This window comes from Cariama cristata, unplaced genomic scaffold (genome assembly GCF_000690535.1).
Source record: "Cariama cristata isolate BGI_N322 unplaced genomic scaffold, ASM69053v1 scaffold14101, whole genome shotgun sequence".
NCBI lineage: Eukaryota > Metazoa > Chordata > Aves > Cariamiformes > Cariamidae > Cariama > Cariama cristata.
In genome coordinates, this window is record NW_009597640.1 from 58317 (window position 1) to 77044 (window position 18728).

The window sequence follows — 18728 nt, forward strand, 5'->3', positions numbered from 1 at the left end:
TTTTGATAGAGTGCTTATTCCTCTAGGTTCATTTTAACTGCAAAATATTTTCAAAACTCAAGACTCAGCAGGTTGCTAGTTAAAGCAAAAATAAAATTAGACACAGTCTTCCAAAAATTTTTTCGAATTAAACTGAATCTTAATTTTCAAGAGTGGTTTTAAGTGAATCATTCTCACCAGCTCCATTTTTCTCACTTTACTACTCCTATTCAGTTCCTCAGGTTGGCTCTGCAACTTCAATGTCTTATTCTGCAATTCCAATTACTCTACCCAGCTGGAAGTTCCCACTTAATCCAGACCTTGATTTCTGTCTTTGCTGCATGCATGGATCTAAAGATAACATTTGTAGCTAAGTCCCATGGGCAGTAATTGTAGCTTCAGGGAGAGGAAGCAACTCGGTTTTTTATATTCCCCAGACAATCCAGGGCAAACTTTTCTAGACCTTATCAGCAGATTATTTTAGCCTGGGCACAGTGCAACTGAGATGATGCTGTGTTGCTTGCAGTCTGGTGCTAGATCAGAGTGCCTTATGCTTTCTTGGATGCTACAAAAGTGGCCTTGAGTGATAAATTAAGACTTTGATCTTATTCGGAATAGACAGTACTATGAAATACCTGGGAAAAGGTACTGTAAATTGACTCTGTTCTGCTCCACTTCTTGTAGACTTAGCTATGTGTGTGATGATTACATGGTATGTATTCTGTCCTATGTCCTGAATTTTTGCAATTAGAAACCATTAAATGTTGTAATGTTTTCTCTGCGTTTCTACCTCTTCAGATCATTAATAAGTTTGCAATCAAGCACCTCTATAAATTCAAATAATCCTCTCTTTTTTTAAGGGCATATTTTGAGTTCTTCATTTAATATTGTCAATCACAGTCAGATTTTCCTAACAACTAACCGTAGCTTTTGAGCTACTCCATCTGGCTGTCACTCAAAAGACAGTGGTGCTCAAATTCCTTCAACTAACAGCGTTTGTTGCAGGTTAGTAACTTAAGCGGCAATTAGAATGTGGTGATTAAATGGCTACTGAAAGGCTAAATCAGCCAGTGAAATATCCAGGCCTTCTGTGACAAATAATACTTCTAGGTTGTTTTCTTTTGAGATTACGAAAAACTGTGTTTGTAAATTCTGTGCTGTCCGTAGGAAGATAGTATTGTGTACTGAATCCAGAATTTGCAGATGTATGTGTGAAATCAACTATTACTTAAGAAAAGGGGAAGTGAAAATTATTTGTAATAAATCTTCCTATTCTTTATAAATTAAGAGTAAAAGGAAGTTGAAGGATTACCTGCTACAGAAGATAATGCATATCTTCATGTGTTCATTAAATTACTTCGATCTATGAGCAAATGCTTACTGTGTTAGCTATTTACATTGTTTAAATCCTCAAATATGGTACAATTGTAGATGAAGCCTGCAGACCCTCATGCTGCAACTGATGCTTCAAGGGGAATTCTTGCATCTGTGTACAGCTGTGATAATGAACCTCAGACTGAAGGGATCCACTGGTGCACAGGACTTCCACATGTATAAATTAATTTTGTTTCATTTGGACACCCGTACATGCTACTACATAATTGAACTGAACTTTGTAAGTGTTTCTGTATAATTATAAAAAGCCATTATGTTGAGAAGATATTTTTTGATTGAATATCAACTATCCTATTTGTGTTGATTATTCTAAAAAGGCTTCAAAAAATGAGCACTGGTGGTGAAACAACTTCACTAGTCTTTAATATATTGTGTCATTTTCATACATTAAGATATTTTGTTGAAATATTTGTCTATGGAATTTATTCACCTTGACAAATTTCAGATTTAGAGTTGTTTTTATTATAGTTACTAAAACATTGTATTTGCGTTGGTGTAACGAAACAATAATTGGTATAGTAATTTCTATAGGAAGCAGAGCCCCAGTCCAACAAAATACTTAAATATACCATCTGTATTTCAAGCAATGCAAGTTCTATTTCCTTCATGTACTTAAAGTTCTGACTGTGATACCTGATAGTAGTATTCATGCAGTTTTGTCTGAGTTGCTTCAGGCAAGGAACATTTGTACCAGTTGCAGCCCCCAATCAGTCTTGCAAACATGCATCAAAAATATGCTAAAACTATGTGCTTTAATTCTCACAATGTTTTTCCTAAGTTTGACACTTCCTGAAATGTTTTCCATGACAAAGCTCATAGTTAAGATGCTAAAAATACTCCTCTTGAGAATATTGGTGTATGATTTTTCATTTTCATGTTTCATTTAATTTCAACTCCTGATTTATTTTTTTTTATTCCCATATTACTTCTCTGACAGTTGGTATGAAAGTTTCCACATTCAAGGTATTAGTACACCCAGTACTCAATATTTCAAAAATTTTATACAACTATTAAAAAGACTTCAGTTTACAGAAGCACTACTGTAATAATATGTATTCCTGTTTGAGGAACTTTTTTCTGTAATTCATAAGCATCTTAAGAGAACCAATGCAAATAAGAAGTAATGGCTAATCTTGTAATAATAGTTTTGCCCAGTGGCCACTGAGTTTTTAATGTGTACATTAAAGTGCAAAATTCAGATACTTTCCCATCCTGTGTTTCACCCAGTTAAAATTGAGTCTTGGGGATCTGACATGGAAAATAGATTTTTATAGTTTAAAATAACAGAATTATGGCTTTCTTTGCTGAGTTAAAATCAAGTCTGTTATCTATATATGTTTTTCTTTCTCTGGGAAGTATATGTATGTGTATTCTCATTAGGACTGTCAAGAACATCAAGCAAAATATTCGTAGTTGATGACACAGAAGCAATGTCTGCTGTACATCAATACAGCAGTTTTCCTCAGCTTTGGCTCCCCCAGAAACCAAACTCTTTACCTTGACTTTGTGTTCCTTTACCTCGGCTGTCATAGGAGGTTGGGTCAGTGTTGTATATTCCTATTCCTGGTCACATTTCCCTTTTCATTCTGTGCTTGTGGTTTCTGGAGTGCTGTTCCAGTGCCAAGCACAAATATTAGAATTTGAGTGATTGATTGACTGGCTGGTTTAAGCTTTGCAGTGAAAGCACATGGTCTAGGAGATTTATACAGCTTTGGAAATCTTGCCTCATACCTAGACTGGAGAGTGAAAACTGATCTGGAACTGTTTTGAAATTTAGGACTCTGATATTCCCTACGTTATTGTATTGCATAAGTATCTTTAATTGCTGAAGTTTTGTTCTGTTATTTAAATTAATTTTGCAAATATTGTTCATACTTGTCTATATAAACTTAGCTTGCCTTTGGATAACATACCAAATGGGCATTTGTCCAGATGTGTTTTGGTTGATAATGTATTGAAGCTAATAGCAAGGCTTACTATCTTTGTGAACAAGAAAAAAGTCTTACCTGAAATATATACTGTCATATATACTGTGTTGGTTTTATTCCTAATTATCATGAACGAAGGACATAGTCTCTTAGAGAAGCTTTATAATTCCTGTTACCATTACTTATGTGACTAAATCGACTGGATGTTCTTGGCTATCACCCGTATATTGAATGAATTCTGAAGAAAGTCCTAGTGAGAGAGAAAGCAAAGGTCAGATTTGGCCAACATGTCTCTCTTTGTCAAAGAGCAGAATTCGGTTCCCATGCTTAACTAGTTTATCTGGTATTTAATTAATGAAGATAGAGGTATTGAGAACCAATATATTTAATAAATTATTAAACTCAGCAAATTACGTGAATTGCTTTCTAACCACAGATTTTGTATGTTTAGCTTATAGGAATGAAGCAGTTTCTCTTGATTAGTGCTTTTGAATAATGATGGGAATATTTTGCATTTGTTTTGGTTGAAAGATTATTTGAGTCAGTACAGAGCAGATGGAGCCTCTGACTGTAAAGAGTGATTTTCAGTATGGCAGGACAGGAAGTGTCTGTTTAAATATTTATATGATATCTAAACAATGGGCCTAAACCATTGTTTTGCCCTTGTGGAGCATAGTGATTAAAGGAAAAACTAGTTTACCTCTAAATATTCCATGGATAAATTTGCTTCCTGGGAGGACAGGAAAGGGGAGAAACGCCAAAACCAAACAATACCCCAAAAACCAAAAAACGCATGAGAGAGGGTAATGCTCTGAAATGAAGAGTACTGGGGTGTGAAGCCGCTATTCCTGTTGAGGGTGGGAATTGTTTTCTAATTAAAAAGTGAAACTATTATGGTGCATCTCTAATTCAGATGGTGTCAAGAACCAAGAAGTTATGGGAGTGGTTGAGGCAAATACTTCTTAAAGAATGAAACTACTAAACTAGGATGGTGCTGTTAAGGACAGATTTGCTAGGGTTGCAGAACTGTAAAGTCTCTCTCTGGGGATAGTGTGGGGCTTTTTATACTTCTATTTCTCTTCTCCTGAGAACACTCTGATTTACTTTTGCAATAAACCCGTAACAACAGGGGGATCACATTGCTGAGATGAGTTTAGCTGGAAGGGATACATAATGTCGGCTGAAAAATAACACTTGGTAAATATGTTTTGGCCATGGTTCAGCAAAAAGTAGATCCTGTCAGCTAAGTAACATTCTGTTTTCTTGAAAGTGTCTTTTAGTTGAGCAGAATCGTGCAGTCTGCTTTTTTTGGAGAGGAAAAAAAAAAAAGTAAGCACTGGTTTGTCTTGGGTGCTACATATGTGGTCCTGACAAGGCTAACACGGACCACTTCAGTTTTCAATACATTTATTCTCTGATCTATCTCTGATTTCCCTTGACCTGGGAAAGTGTTGCCAGGTGTGGGGAAGTGGGTAATGTCTAAGTCTACATCTCAGTCCTTTGGGTCCTGGGTGGGGACATAGCCTTCAAGAGTCTGTATTACTGTGGGATGCTCAGCTGGCATCTGTTCTGTCTACGCCATCTGCCCATGCAAAGTCAAGGCCCTTCTGAATTGTGAGATCAGAACAAGGGAAAATGAAATAGGTAGATATTGGAAGGCCAGATAAAGTATGCCTGCCTTATCCATATTCTCATAGGTGGATGCTTGGGTCTGTGCTATGTTAACTGGACCACTTCCTAAGAATAAGAAATCTTGTATGCAACACCTAGCCACTGTCACATGGTGCAGACATTTTCAATATTAGAACCTGCACTGAAGTTTCTAAAGCTGTGAACATATTATGGAAACAAGTGTTTCTGTCTGGGCTTCAGATGGTAGTAACTGTGGGAAAGTCATTTATGTATTTTAGAAATGTAAAAATTACATCCCAAAGTAAACATTCCAGCAGAAATAATCTGGCCTTGTTTTTTTCTCAGCCAGTGAACTAGGAAAGCATCGTTGTGTAAGTACACTGTAAGCTAGGAAATTTTCATATGAACAGTTCTGTGTTTATGACCATACTCAGAATAGCAGCCTCTCCAGAGGAGATGTCAGACAATCTTCCTGTTCTTTCTTCCTTGCTCTTGTTGAAGCACCAAACCATATGGCAAACTAAGCCCGGTTTTTATTAAACTTTTCATTGTACTGAGCTTAGTGTGAACTGGGAAATGCGCTTTCTTTGAACTATGCAGCCGTTATATAAGCATCTTAATTAGGAGATGTTAATGGTCTTCCTTACTTTGCTGGGAGTTCGTAGCTCCCTCTTGTGGCTGATGAAACGTTTTAAAGAGTCAGACTTCGGAAAATTACTTTTTGTGCGACCACCATTGCTCTTGAACAAACGACGGAGTGGTACATGGAGCATCTGTAACTTGGGCTTCTTATTACTATATCAAGTATAAGTCGCGGTGCAATAACTAGATGCATAGACTGGTAAATAGAGAGGAGAGAAGCATCTGCAGATACTTGCACAGTGAATGTGACGGCTTCCTGAAGCTTTTAAAAAGCTGAACGGACACATCCAGTTATTTACAAAAACCTCTGTTGTCTGGTAACTCTGTTGGTCCTATACATTATATGCTGAAGAATGGTTTTACAGCTAATGTGAGGATGACATGTGGGATATGTCATAGATCTAAGGAGTACAAATCTTTCAAGTACCACACTGGGATATGTTGCCATCAAACTCAAGGTTAAGATCTTTGCCAGATTTGGACTTGAGAGGAAATTTTCCCTCCAGTCAGGTTTGCAGGGACCCTTATTACCGTTGTTGTTATTACACTCCTGCCTTTCTGTCTAGTGTGGAGGAAGATCTATATATGATTTTCTATAATTTTTCTGATAAATTCCCTGGCAGAGCCCATGATTTTTTTTGCTTTCTTTCTGTGGCTTGTTACAACTGGGGCATTGCACCTATACAACATCTTAAATTTGTCATAAACAGTTAGGTAATGTTTGGCTGTGGTGGAAATGGCTGTTGTGTAGACATCTCTGAATTAGATTTTTGTGCTGGCCTGTGGCTGACTTCAGGCCTTTCGAACCACTGTTCTTGTATTGGGTGGGAAGGCACACTTGTCTTGTAATAAGTCTCAGAAATAAGGGCAGAAGACAATCAATTCATAAAAAAAACCGACAAAACTGAGCAATGGTCATGACATTGCAAAATTGTAAGCATAGCTTTATGTTAAGAAAAACACATGTTTTTAGACTTGATATAAAAAATACCAGAAATTGCTCAAAAAATGAACTGAACAGCAGGTAATCTTTCAGTAGGAATCATTAAGTTTCCGTTTCATCGCAAAAACTGAAGTTACAAAGTTACTTTGCCCTTTTATCACCTGCAGAGTTGTCTGCCTCTGTGTTTTGGCATGATGTACTCAAAAATACACGAAAAGAAAACTTCATCCATTAGCGTTTATGACTTGGAGAAGGAAGAAAAAAAGGTGAAACAGGTTTTTACTTTGAAATGTCTCCCTTCCCCGAGGGGTTTGAGGATTGAAACTTTATCTCTGAAAATGCTGATTTCCTAGTTCATAACTTGTGGCAATTTTTTCGCAATTAAAATAAAGGAATAATGATTATGGAGTTAAGTCAAAATCTTACTGCCCAGTAATCTGCAAACCAGCATTGCTGAACCCACAGCAATAGGGCAACAAACATGTATTTCCTCAGGGACATTACTAAACACCTTGCATATTTATTACCTCAAAATGGGAGCAGATCCATATTTCTAAGTCCACTTTTTCCCTTCCTCTTCTTGAGCTGTAATTCAGACCAGCGTATAAATATAAGACTTAATGTTTCTGCGGAAATACTAATGATATAAAATTTCTTGAAACAAAAGAAGATGAAACAGCAGAGGGAAGGAATGGCTTGGCAAGATTGTCAGCCTTAAAGGGCAAGATTAATTTATAATCCTTCTAGATTCTGGTATACAAATACAAATTTGCAAAGCATGTAGCTTATAACAAACATTGTGTAGCTCTGGAAGTTTACATATGCTACTGTCACTAATGTGAGACAGACTTGAAATTGGATTTTTAGGGATTTTTTTCTTATGGGGAAATAAGGTAGTGATAGTAACAAGGAGTTTCCAAACACACACACATGTGTGTATATACAAATATACATATACATTTGGAAAGTGGAGGAAGTCCAGCTGTGTGACTAAGCAAAGTTCTGGGTAGGATACCCAGATATTTTCGTGAGGAGTTTTTTCCCTTGGTTTAAAATTGTGGAATAGGAGGAGTATAGAAGGAAATGGGGGGAAAAAAAAAAAAACCAATCTGAAAGTAGTCTATTTTGTAATGACATTACAATGGCTAATAAAAAGGACTGACTAATCGGAAAACAATGTGTGATGACTATCTGGTATTGTAAGGCTTGTTGTGAAATAAGTATGCTTTATGCCACTCAACGGAATATGTCTTTTTTCTTTCTTTAATTTATTTTGTAAGTTTGCAGCTGTTTTATCAATTTGACTGAAAGAAATAAATAGAATTAAATAAAATGTCAAGTTCTAGACATAGAGTGAATACAGTAGCAATGGAATAATAGAAACTCTAAGTAGTGAAATAGAAGACAGTAAAGGTAAGACAGGAACTGCCTAAGGACATGAGTAGCTTTTCCAGGGTTTAACACAAGAGTTGCACACTGTTTTCTGAATGATTGAAACCATATTTTCTAGTTATATATTGTATATTTCTATGAACCATATTTTATAGTTACATTATTGGCAGGGAATATATCATGATGTTAGGTAAAAGATTTAAATGGCTTACGTGGTTTTAGAATGACTTTAAAAGTTTTTATAATATGGCCTGTAACTTGTTTTCTGCCACACAGGTCATCAGCAGTGAAGGGACAGAAGGAGCGAAGTTTCGACTCTCTGGTAAGGGAGTAGATCAAGACCCAAAAGGAATTTTTAGAATCAATGAGATCAGTGGGGATGTCTCTGTGACCCGAGCCCTTGATAGAGAAGCCATTGCCAATTATGAGGTAAGTACTCATAGCAATAGGATCTCTGCCTCTATGTTGATGATACATATTTTTTGAATGTGTATTTGCTTTTGAGAGGGCTGCAGTTATTGAAGACTAAATTGCAGCTACTGTCCTCTAAAATTTCCAGAAGAAGTGTTTATCATTTGGAAATGGTAAATGTGTTTATTTTTACATGCAATCAAAACTACTCTGCTTTCTACATGTAATGTCTGTCATTCATCTTTAGTAGAAATACTGTGTGAACATTGTGTATGCATTTCATTTGTGAATACAAAAATATGTTTGGTCAAAAAGAGATCTTTTTGGGAAGTTGCCACTAAGGTACTACATGATTATACTTCTTTTTTATTGTCAAGCTAGTGAATGGAATATGCTATTCAACTCCTTTTTTAGTAATGGAGATCTTTTAATAGAGATAAAGAAGATTCTGTTAATATGAAAATGTTAACAGATACATCTCTGTCGGATGTATGTCTCTCAAAGATTTTACTAAATATTCCTTTCCTTGTCAATAAACACTATGTTTCTCTCCATGGAAATTCTAACAAATGACCTCTGAAATCCGCGAAGTAACTACACCACAATATCCTGATATGCATAGTATAAATAGAGGATCTGTCAATTCATGTTTTCTATCTAGCTCTTGAAATGTGCAGTTGGATAAATTATGTCTGGCCACTTTGATACAGATAAGCAGCAGAATTCCAAGTGTTAAATGGTTAGCACATTTCCCTGTTGCCACTTCTGCCACAGCATAGGGGCCTGACCTCTGTATCCTCATGCAGCAGGGAACATGTGGTCCTGCAGGCCATGTGGGATGCAGGCACTGGCGACAGTTCTGACTGTCATCCCTGACCTTCTTTGGTTTGTTTTCTGCTGTGTGGTAATCAATACTTGTACTTTCAATGCTGTTTCTCTCTTCCTCTGAAAGAGCTTGCCAGTTAGATGACTAGTCATACTTGCTCAAACAGCACTGCTAAAATCTACCATATGTTGGTTTTCAACACTTAAACATCTATTTCTCATCTGGGTCTACAGTGAAATGTATGTTAACCACTCACATAGGATTTATGGTAGTTACTGATGTCCTTCTTAAAAGAAAAACATTGCAGTTTCTCTTTTTAACACTGTTCCTTGTCTTCATTTACCAGCTGTTTCTTATTTTATCAGTGGCTTTCTACCTTAATGTGTTTAGTATAAACCTTGAATATTTTTTTTACTGGAAAATTATAGTAGTCTTTTCAACCTAATGCATCAAACCACAAATGGCCCTCCTATCTGATCTGGCAAAGTATACGCTTAAATTAAGACAAAAACATTTCCCTAGAGGAGCCTTTTGAAGCAATGCAAGTTATGTACAAATAGTGTAGCATAGCAGATTATCCAGAGCAATGTAAATGTATATCCTAATAGGCTGTAGTGCTTTCTAACCTGTTATATAGCACTCTGCTCAGCATGCTCACTGGCATCCTGTTGTGCAAAATGTAGTTGAAGAGTTCTGTAGGAGAATCCTCAACTTGATTAGTCTGTCTTTGAATCCAGCCCATAGTTTTCCAATAAAGATGCATCATGATGTCAGGAAGGCAGCAGGATTTTCTCCCTGATTTCCTTGGTACACTGAAAGATGAATTACCTGCAAGACCCTTAAATTTCTTTCAAATGTGTTTTTGTTTTCTGTTTTTGTTTGAGATTCCCCCTGCCCAGCATTGGTGTCCTGAAAGAAAAAGTTCAAAGCAAAGGGCAAACAAGGAAACAATAGATCTCCGTGAAAAAATACAAGTTCTTTGCAAGCCATCGTACTATCAAGTATATCATCAGTGGTGAGGCAAGGATAAAAAGATGAAATCTGTTTGAATCCTTCCAGCTACACAGAGGGCTGCTGTGCATGAGCACTGATTTATTTCCTACACTTAGTGCGTATATAGTCAAGGGATGAGAATTAAAAAAAGTTAATAGGGCACAAAATAGAGCTTTGTTGATCACAGTATTTCATAGAACTTTGTAGATTTTACCATCCATGTACCTCAAAATGTTTTAAATTAGCTAAGAATATTCAATCTATTATGAAAATTTATTGTTGTTTCTTTTATTGAATGTTTGAAATTCTCCTTTTTGCTGCCCTCTTTCTCCTGGAGGAATACTGAAAAACCTGTAGGAGTTTTTCTGTATATTCAGTACAAGAGAAATACGATTAAATTAGAAGAGTACTGAATTCTACTCAGACAACTGTGCATTGTCTGAGTTAATCCCTTCTTTCTACTGCTTATTTTTAAATATTTTGGTTTTAGTAAGAGACAGAAAGTATTTTAAAGGAGTGAAAAAAATCTGTCTGAGGGTCAGGACCTGCCAGCCCATTTGGTGCAGCCTGTTTGCATGGCAGTTGTGTTTTCAGATGAGTTTAGATTTTGCTTGTTAGCAAAAGAAACTCAAGCTGGCAAGAGGAATGTAAGGCAGCTACATTAATGACACCCCACCCCCATGAAACAGACTTATTTATCCATGATTTATGATTTATGCATTTATTTTTTATGAAATCAGTTAAGTTGTTAAAAAATGGACAAGTATGTGAAATTCCACCAAAATACTAATGTCAGGGTGATTAATTGCCATAGTAATTCTGACCTAATCACCTGTGCATTTGAAAAAGTGATGATTTCTATTGAGAAAATGAAACAGTTCCAGAGGAGGCTGGGTAAGACAGCCAAAAATCCAAAAGTCACAACGTTGAAATTAGTTGGAACTATGTTAATGAAATTGTGTTTGCTGATGGAAAAAGGTATATGCTTCTGGTGTGTTTGTCCCTGTAACTTTGTGGGGTGCCTCCTTAAAGGACAGAGAATGGCAGTCAGCTTCAGTTTTAAGTGAAAGCTGTTTATGAAGAAGAGCAAGAGGATGTAAAGATGTTGTTATGCCCAGCAAAGACAGAATGTTTTAGAAAAGCATGTAGTAATTCCTTTTTTCTTGTAAAGAGGTTTGATAAAGAGCATCCTGATAGGAATTCTCTAGGTCAGAGCAAACCAATGGATTTACATTGGATGGTTTTATTTTGGGGCTTGCTGCAACCTGTTGATGAAACTATTAAATGATGCTCTGAAGAAGGGGCTTCAGCAGAATATGGCCAGATTATTGAATTGCTTCTGGATTGGTGAGATAAGCAGGTAGCCTAGAGCTGGTATCTAGTGGGAGCAAAAGATGTTCAGTTGTATCAATATGCTCTCAAAAATAATGTCTTTGGTTTTCTCTCAAGATTTGAATAAATAAGACTAGTTGGAAATTTCAGACAATGGCAAATCATTTATTCATTTAGTATTGAAAAGTGCAGGTGTATAAAAACAGATGAAGAAGCTTGGTGGGGAGACTTAAGATGGATTTTCTAGACCAAATCAGTGAAGTACACACCATCCAAAAATTGTTGATACTCTCTGCAGTTCTGAGTTCACTTCAGATCCATAGTCTTTTCTAATTCTAGCAGAGCAGAAATATTGGTGAATTTTCAGTTGCATCTTTTAGCAAAAAAGAAAAAAAAAATTAAAAATCAAGTGCTTCTAAGAAGAGCTGCAATAACAGAACTAAAGGATTCCAATGAAGTTATTCCAATGAAGTTGGAAGTCTAGTTGTGCTAAGTGTTGATAGAGGACTAGTGAATTGGGAAACAAATGTTCAAATAGAGGGCTAGTGAAGACTGGCTGAAAGACAGTGGTTATGGGGTAATCTGTCAATTAAAAACACTGGGATCATTTTCAAAACCTCATGTTTACATAGATAATGTGTTCGTAGGCAGAATGCTTTCATGCAAGTAAAAGCAGGAAGAGTTGCATATATTGATTACCATGACCAAGATGACAAAAATTGCTAAGTTAACTATGCTTTGTTCTTTACTCAAAGTTAGGTAGGCTCAGAAGAAATGGGAACAATATTCCATTAACTTTTTACAGTTAATGCCTGTGATTTCGGTTAGGCATTCCTTTGGTACAGGACAAAGCCTGAAGTTGTATAAACTTGTTTCCCATCATTTATTGCTGCATGTAATCCCTGCAGCAGTAATATCCAATTCTGTAACCTCTTAAGCATCAGTGGCAAAGTGCTAACCAGTCAATGGGGTCTTTCAGCTGGGTTTCAAGATTTTAAAGGATGTTGCCATCGTTGATAGGCTTTTTCATAACTGCTTGCCAAGTGTAAATATATGTGGAAGAGAAATAATCAGAAAGTGATCCTTTGCAAGCAAGAAATGAAGAAGCTTGATAAAACTGTTCAGTGACAGTGTGCGAATAGAGCTGTGACCAAATTTACCTAGGCAATTTGAACTGTTAATGAAGAGTTAGTTTAAATTATTTTTTAAGTAAAGAGCTTTATTTACTTTAGAAAATACTTAACGAGCAGAGGTGTGAAATCAGCTTTCAGCTTTTTTTTTATAATGACAGATCACGCTTCTGTGAAAGGATGCCTTGCAACTGGTAGTGGCAGACTGAGATATTTAGAAAACTTAACAGTTAACAGGAGTGAAACACAAATTAAGAGTATTCACTTTATGTAGTTTTGTTTCTGTATGTTGGATAACAAGTAGACTGAGAACAGGCTAAAGAATTCAGACCAATCAATGGCAACCAAATCTCTAGTGTGAACTTCTTCGGTTTAGGTTACATGAGACTAAGCCAAACATCTAGGGTGATGCTGCAGTCCTAATGGACTCTATTTCTGTGTTTGATATGGACAAATAATGGAAATGTTTCATAATCGTGAGGAAAACTGGCTTGGTCAGGTGCCAAGGCATGTTTTGTGAGAAAGATTTTTTTTAAGTACTTGAATGCATTTTTTTTCAGATGCTGAAAGTATTACTGTAGCAAAAAACTAGAAGTGAACAGCTGTAATTTATCCTGTACGGAAGAATGAATTTGTCTTCTGTGCAAGTCCGTTTTAGTGCAGCCACATCCTTTTTGGGAAGATTTATCATACTCTGATACTGAATCTCAGCAATATGCAGTGAAGAGAGATATAGACAGCACACAGAAGCAGGCTTCTCTTTGAGAAGGAAAATCTGCTTCTAACTTCAAGACCAGTCTAAACTGTATTTTAATCTTGGTTATATGAACTACCAGAATTGCCTGAAGTGTAAGTGATCTGCTCTGCCTTGAGCTGAAAAGACTTGATGGGAAATGTCAGACCTTGGTCATCTCCCGCTAATATCCTGAGAAAAAGAAGGCATAGCCTTCCATGGGAGGAGGGGTTTGGTCTTGTAGAGATGTAAATGTCAGTGAAATGTGCTTAATTTAATTAAAGTATTAGTAATACACAGCGGAAAACCTTTTAAAATACTGGTGCTCCCAAACTGCATCTGTTACATCAAAAAAGCTTGGAATAATGGCAGAGTACAAACTTTCAGGGAGGAATCCTGATTATTTAGCAAGGAAAAAAGAAAGAAAATTTCATTGGAAAAAAAAAAAGAGAGTTCTTGTGCAACGATTGGATATGGTTATTAATAAGCTAAAAACTTATTTATATAAATGAGCTGTAGTTAGATCAACTGACATACAGCTGAAAATTCTGGCAGTGAAAAAGATCTCTGTAGCTTGCATTATGTATGTATACGTAGAAAGTGCATGAGATATTTTATGTTTTTTTCTTTATATTGATATGTTTACATATATATTCATTAATGTGTTCACATGTTAGGGCACCAGGTAAATTCAGAGAGGACTGTTTTGAATTAATTTCCTGTTTTGGCTACAGAGAGAGAAGTGAACAATGACTGAGAAAGTGCCATTAGGTTTTTACCTGGCAGCATTACTTGAAATTTAGCTCATCCCTACATGGACTTTTCAGTAAGCAAGCTGATGATAATGCCTACCAGAAGAGGAAAATTCATCACTGTGAATGCTAAAAATAATTAATTGCTATAGGTGGGATCTCAAAAAAACCATGGGCAACCTCTTGAAAAAACATTGAATTCCCTGTGTCATGGCTGCACATGAAAGAACTGCAGGCAGCTCCGTATCCTGAGGTAGGCATAATAATCTTAACTTAGCACAGAGGCTTATGTCTCAGTGCTTGCGCTCCTGCTTTGTGTAATAGTCACAGACTATGATTTCTATAACCCTCTGTTAGCACGGCATCAGGCTTAGCATCAGAAATTAGTCAATTCACAGTTGAAACTCAGTTATACAGATATTATTCCAATATGGGCATTTTCATATAGGAAGAGGAAATCAACTCTTCTTTTATATTAGAATACCTTCTACTTCAACAAGTCTTGAAGATGCAAAATGCACCAAGTTCACATGGTCTGCTCTAGGGGTAACGTTACTCTGTCATTACACTCCTTTCTGAAACTTTCATTGCGGCCAAGAGTTTTGGAGCAGCAAAGTTTCGCTACTGTTGTTGGTGTGTGAGGTTGATGTAGTGTGCATGTGACCATGCAAGTTCTGTTACTGATAGAGCGTTTTGGAGCAGCAAAGTTTCACTACTGTTGATGGTGTGTGAGGTTGATGTAGTGTGCACGTGACCATGCAAGTTCTGTTACTGATAGAGAACTCCATCGATTATACAAGTCTCATCCCTCAGCAACAGCTTTATTCCAGTGCAACTTCTCAACAGAGCCTGACTGAGATGCCTTGAATGAATGGTGCTTATACAGGGTGCCTGATACGAGGCTCTGTAGGTCTCTCTGTCTCTCATTAACAAGCGACTGTTGGTGCCTGTAGTCTCTAATGAAGCGTTCTGCCCATAAGATAACATCATGCTACAGAAGACTCTATGGAAACTTGTTCTTTGTTCTGGCAATACCGGCTTGATACTGGACTTTTTTTCTGACATGATTGTTCACGACTTAGCACTGTTTTTACTTGTGTTGGGAAAGGCTGAAGTAAATGAATTTGTCAAACTAAAAAAAACCCCTTTTCATCTAAAAATGAAGAGTGATGGATTAATCAAAAAATTGTTGCTTCCTCTTCTATAACAAACGGATTTAGACGTAGAAGGGTTTTTTTTAGAATGCCATAAATTTGAGAAAACCAGGTATTTTTTGTTAAAAGATAATTAGTATTTCTTTAATCTTTTTTTTCCATTGAGATTATGAAATGGCAAGTTTAAGTATTAACAGATATCTCATCAAACCTAGGAGCAGAAATGCAACAAAAGGAACAAACACAGCAGAGACAAAAGTGTAGGTCCTTTGTTGAGATCTGTACGGGCAAACTCCTGAATTAATGGGGAACTTTTTGGCATTGATTGTTTACCAAGGTCAAAACCAAGGTAGTCACCATAACTGTGTGCATAAATCAAATATTTGAGCATATAAATTTTACATAGAGTCACATTACTTGAAAGTACATTTAAATAATTGCTTGCACAGCTGGGATATAAATGGGATTTCCAGCTATTGGAAATACCTTTCTTTCTCCCAAGGTTGGTTTATGGGATAAAAAGAAAACCTGACAGGAAATGAAGTTAAAATTCATGTTATTTTTATGTATATTCTCCCATTTTGTCTCGGGGGAACAAGGTATCTATTTTATATAAACTCTCTAATTTACCATATCTTGTTCATTTTTACTGTAAATAGTCTATTCAATCCATACTGTAGATCTTAATGTTATGAGCTATCAGCAGGGTACTGTGATTAATTTCAGAAGCCACTAGCATCCTCATATCATTTATGTGGAAAACATACTAAAGTCAACAGTTAGTTTTGTTGGAGGGCATATGCTTTATTCTTAGATCTAACTGCTTGCATGGCTTTGACATTCCTAAACTGCTGTTCAACAGCACTGTCGTGTCATTTGTAGGAGGAACAGAGTGAAGTTTCATTAAAGGGAGAAATCAGCAAAGGTTTGTTTATAACCTGTAACTGTCAAGACAAGGTAGTGGGCTTGAATTTCCATGCTAAATATAATGCAAACGCCAAACACCAGGCAAAATTAGTATTTTCTTATTGAAGAGTGGGAGGTGGAAATGCACGGCAGTAAGAAATAAATAAAAATTGGAGTTTACTGAGACAGTAACAAATGACACAAACAAGAGTGGGAGGTGGAAATGCAGGGCAGTAAGAAATAAATAAAAATTGGTGTTTACTGAGACAGTAACAAATGACACAAAATTTGGTTTCATGGTGGTTTTGTTTGTTATTTATTACTATTATTTTCTAATAGAACACCACTCCAGGAAAGAATAATGATGTGTTCAGTAAAATAAGAGGAGACTAATAACATTTTTTGTCATATTATGTTAATAGTCTGTGAAACTACTTTTGCTATTACATATTAACTGCATTTTAAGGCATTGAAATGTCATCATCATACTTCTTCACTCTTCAGCGTGATCAGTTTGTTTCTTTTCCTTGTCTATTTGTACTATAGCAACCCTCAAAATACCTTGCTGCAGGCTCCCTGTTCTAGGTGCAGCACAAATACCTAGGAGGACCCTTTGCCCTTTCCCCAGACCTTATGTTTTCTTTCACTGAAAGGAAGGAGTCTTGCCTTGCAAACATTCGTAATTGTTCCCAGCCATATGCAGTGATGGACGTGACGGCAGTTTCACAGAGACCGCTGGTGTGTTATGCCTCTCTAGCAAGGGCACGTTGGATCTGAGTGGACGGGGTGGAAAGAATAGGCAAGCTCCTACAGCTTACCTCTGTACTACCCATTACTTTGAGTGTCCCAGTTCTGTACAATTTGTCACATTTTTTTGTCTACTGTGTACTCAGATGTGCCTGATTATGCTCGTGTATGCAACATGTAAACATACATGTTTAGAGGAAAGATGGGAACTTTATTTTGGTTGATGCAGGTCAAACAACTTGGTTAGGAAATATTTTTCTGCTCTAAACCTTTTCTTGAACCCCATTTGGATATATTGACATTCTGCCAACTAACCGTAGATTAAGTACAAACTATTAATCTTGCCTTTATAAATGACAAGGAGGGTCCTAGTTCATCTCTTATTAGGTATATATTTTTTGTGTGGTTTTATTTTCTGGAAAAAGTGCACCAGTTCTAATCTTCTTTATCCTTTGCTAAGCATGCAAAAATGTTGCAGCATGTATTTTGAAACAGACTACCTTTCCTGTGGCTCAAGTCAAAGTCTTGAAGGTCTGGCCTTGCTTGTTATTTTGCAACAGTACTTTAAGCTTTTCCTAGTCCATTAGTAACATTTGGAATATAACACAGAAATTTTTGAAGTTTGGTTGCTCAAATCTCCATATCTCTTGTTCCTCCCAATAAAAAAGTCCATCTTATTTAGCTATGTGGTCAAAATTCAGAATCTTAACGTTCTAATTGCTGAAAAGACCTTGATTTCTATGGCTATTTCTTCTTGGAAATGTGGATCCATAACAATCTATAGCTGCTTTTTTTTTTTTTTTAATGAAAACTTGAGGTATGGTCTGTAATAACTGTATCTTATTCTTTTTTTCTTTTTAAGAACTAGGGCAATGAATGAATTATATTTTTTGTCAATAATTTCAGCGTTTGCAGCTAAGAGGACCTGCTACCTCCTTTCTGACCACTTGTTCTTTATGTACTTGAAGAAAATCATATTGCCTGTCTTACCCTCTCCTGCAATCTTAATTTTCCTCTTTCTTGCATCTTTTTTGTCCCCTTGCACTTTTAACCTCATTCTATAACCTTTCTACTCCTCCTATTTTTCTTGATGTTTTATGTCATTCATTTGCACTTTTCCTACACTCTCTGCATTTCCTTATTCAGACATACTGACCTCTTTTATGCTCTTTATAAATAGTGTTGCTAGGGGTATACATTAACAATCATCTAAGCATAAATTGGTTTTGTTATTGTATAGAACCTTTCCCTTGTCTTCACAAAAGATGTACTGCTTTATCCATTCTAATCTGCTGTGTTCATAAGTAAATCCCTTTAGAAACCTGTGTTCTGGAAACCCTTGACTTTGGTTTACTTACTACATGACCCTACCATTTCTTCAATTTTTGTGAAACAGCCTAGGTAGTTAATATGTGATGCTAAGAAATTTCAGTGGAAAATTGAGTTTCATTTTCCATTTTAATGCTTTTTAGACTGTATATCTTTTCCATCAAATTATGGATATTAATTTAAAGAAGTATATGATTGGCTGGAAATTCCTAGCATTTAGTTTATTAAAAATAATTCTGACACTAATTCTGTCAACACTGGAATTGTGCTGTGCTCAAAAGTGGTCAACCTCAAAAAGGGAGCTATATCATAGAACAACTGATATAATAATTAGCTCTGTGACTTCAGAACTGTGGTTTTAATACTTTGTGAAATTATTGTAGGATAATGGGCCATAATTTTAAAGTTTTATATACATGTGTTTGTGGCAAAAATATTAAACAGGTTTGTAATTTTTCTGCAGAGCTAAGTTTTAATTACTCTGGTGTCAGGATATTTTTGCAA

The 18728-nt window shown here is 36.2% G+C and overlaps 1 protein-coding gene across 1 annotated transcript in view; it reads left to right on the forward strand.

Moving 5' to 3' along the window:
• The window catches only part of LOC104168401 (cadherin-13-like), a gene marked incomplete at both ends in the record, with an annotated part of 65029 nt that extends 56689 nt beyond the window's left edge, over positions 1 to 8340 (forward strand). The window contains one exon of the mRNA XM_009708981.1: positions 8188 to 8340. Within this exon, the coding sequence (XP_009707283.1) occupies positions 8188 to 8340 (153 nt within the window). The remainder of the gene's footprint in view (positions 1 to 8187) is intronic.
• Positions 8341 to 18728: the final 10388 nt, after the last annotated feature.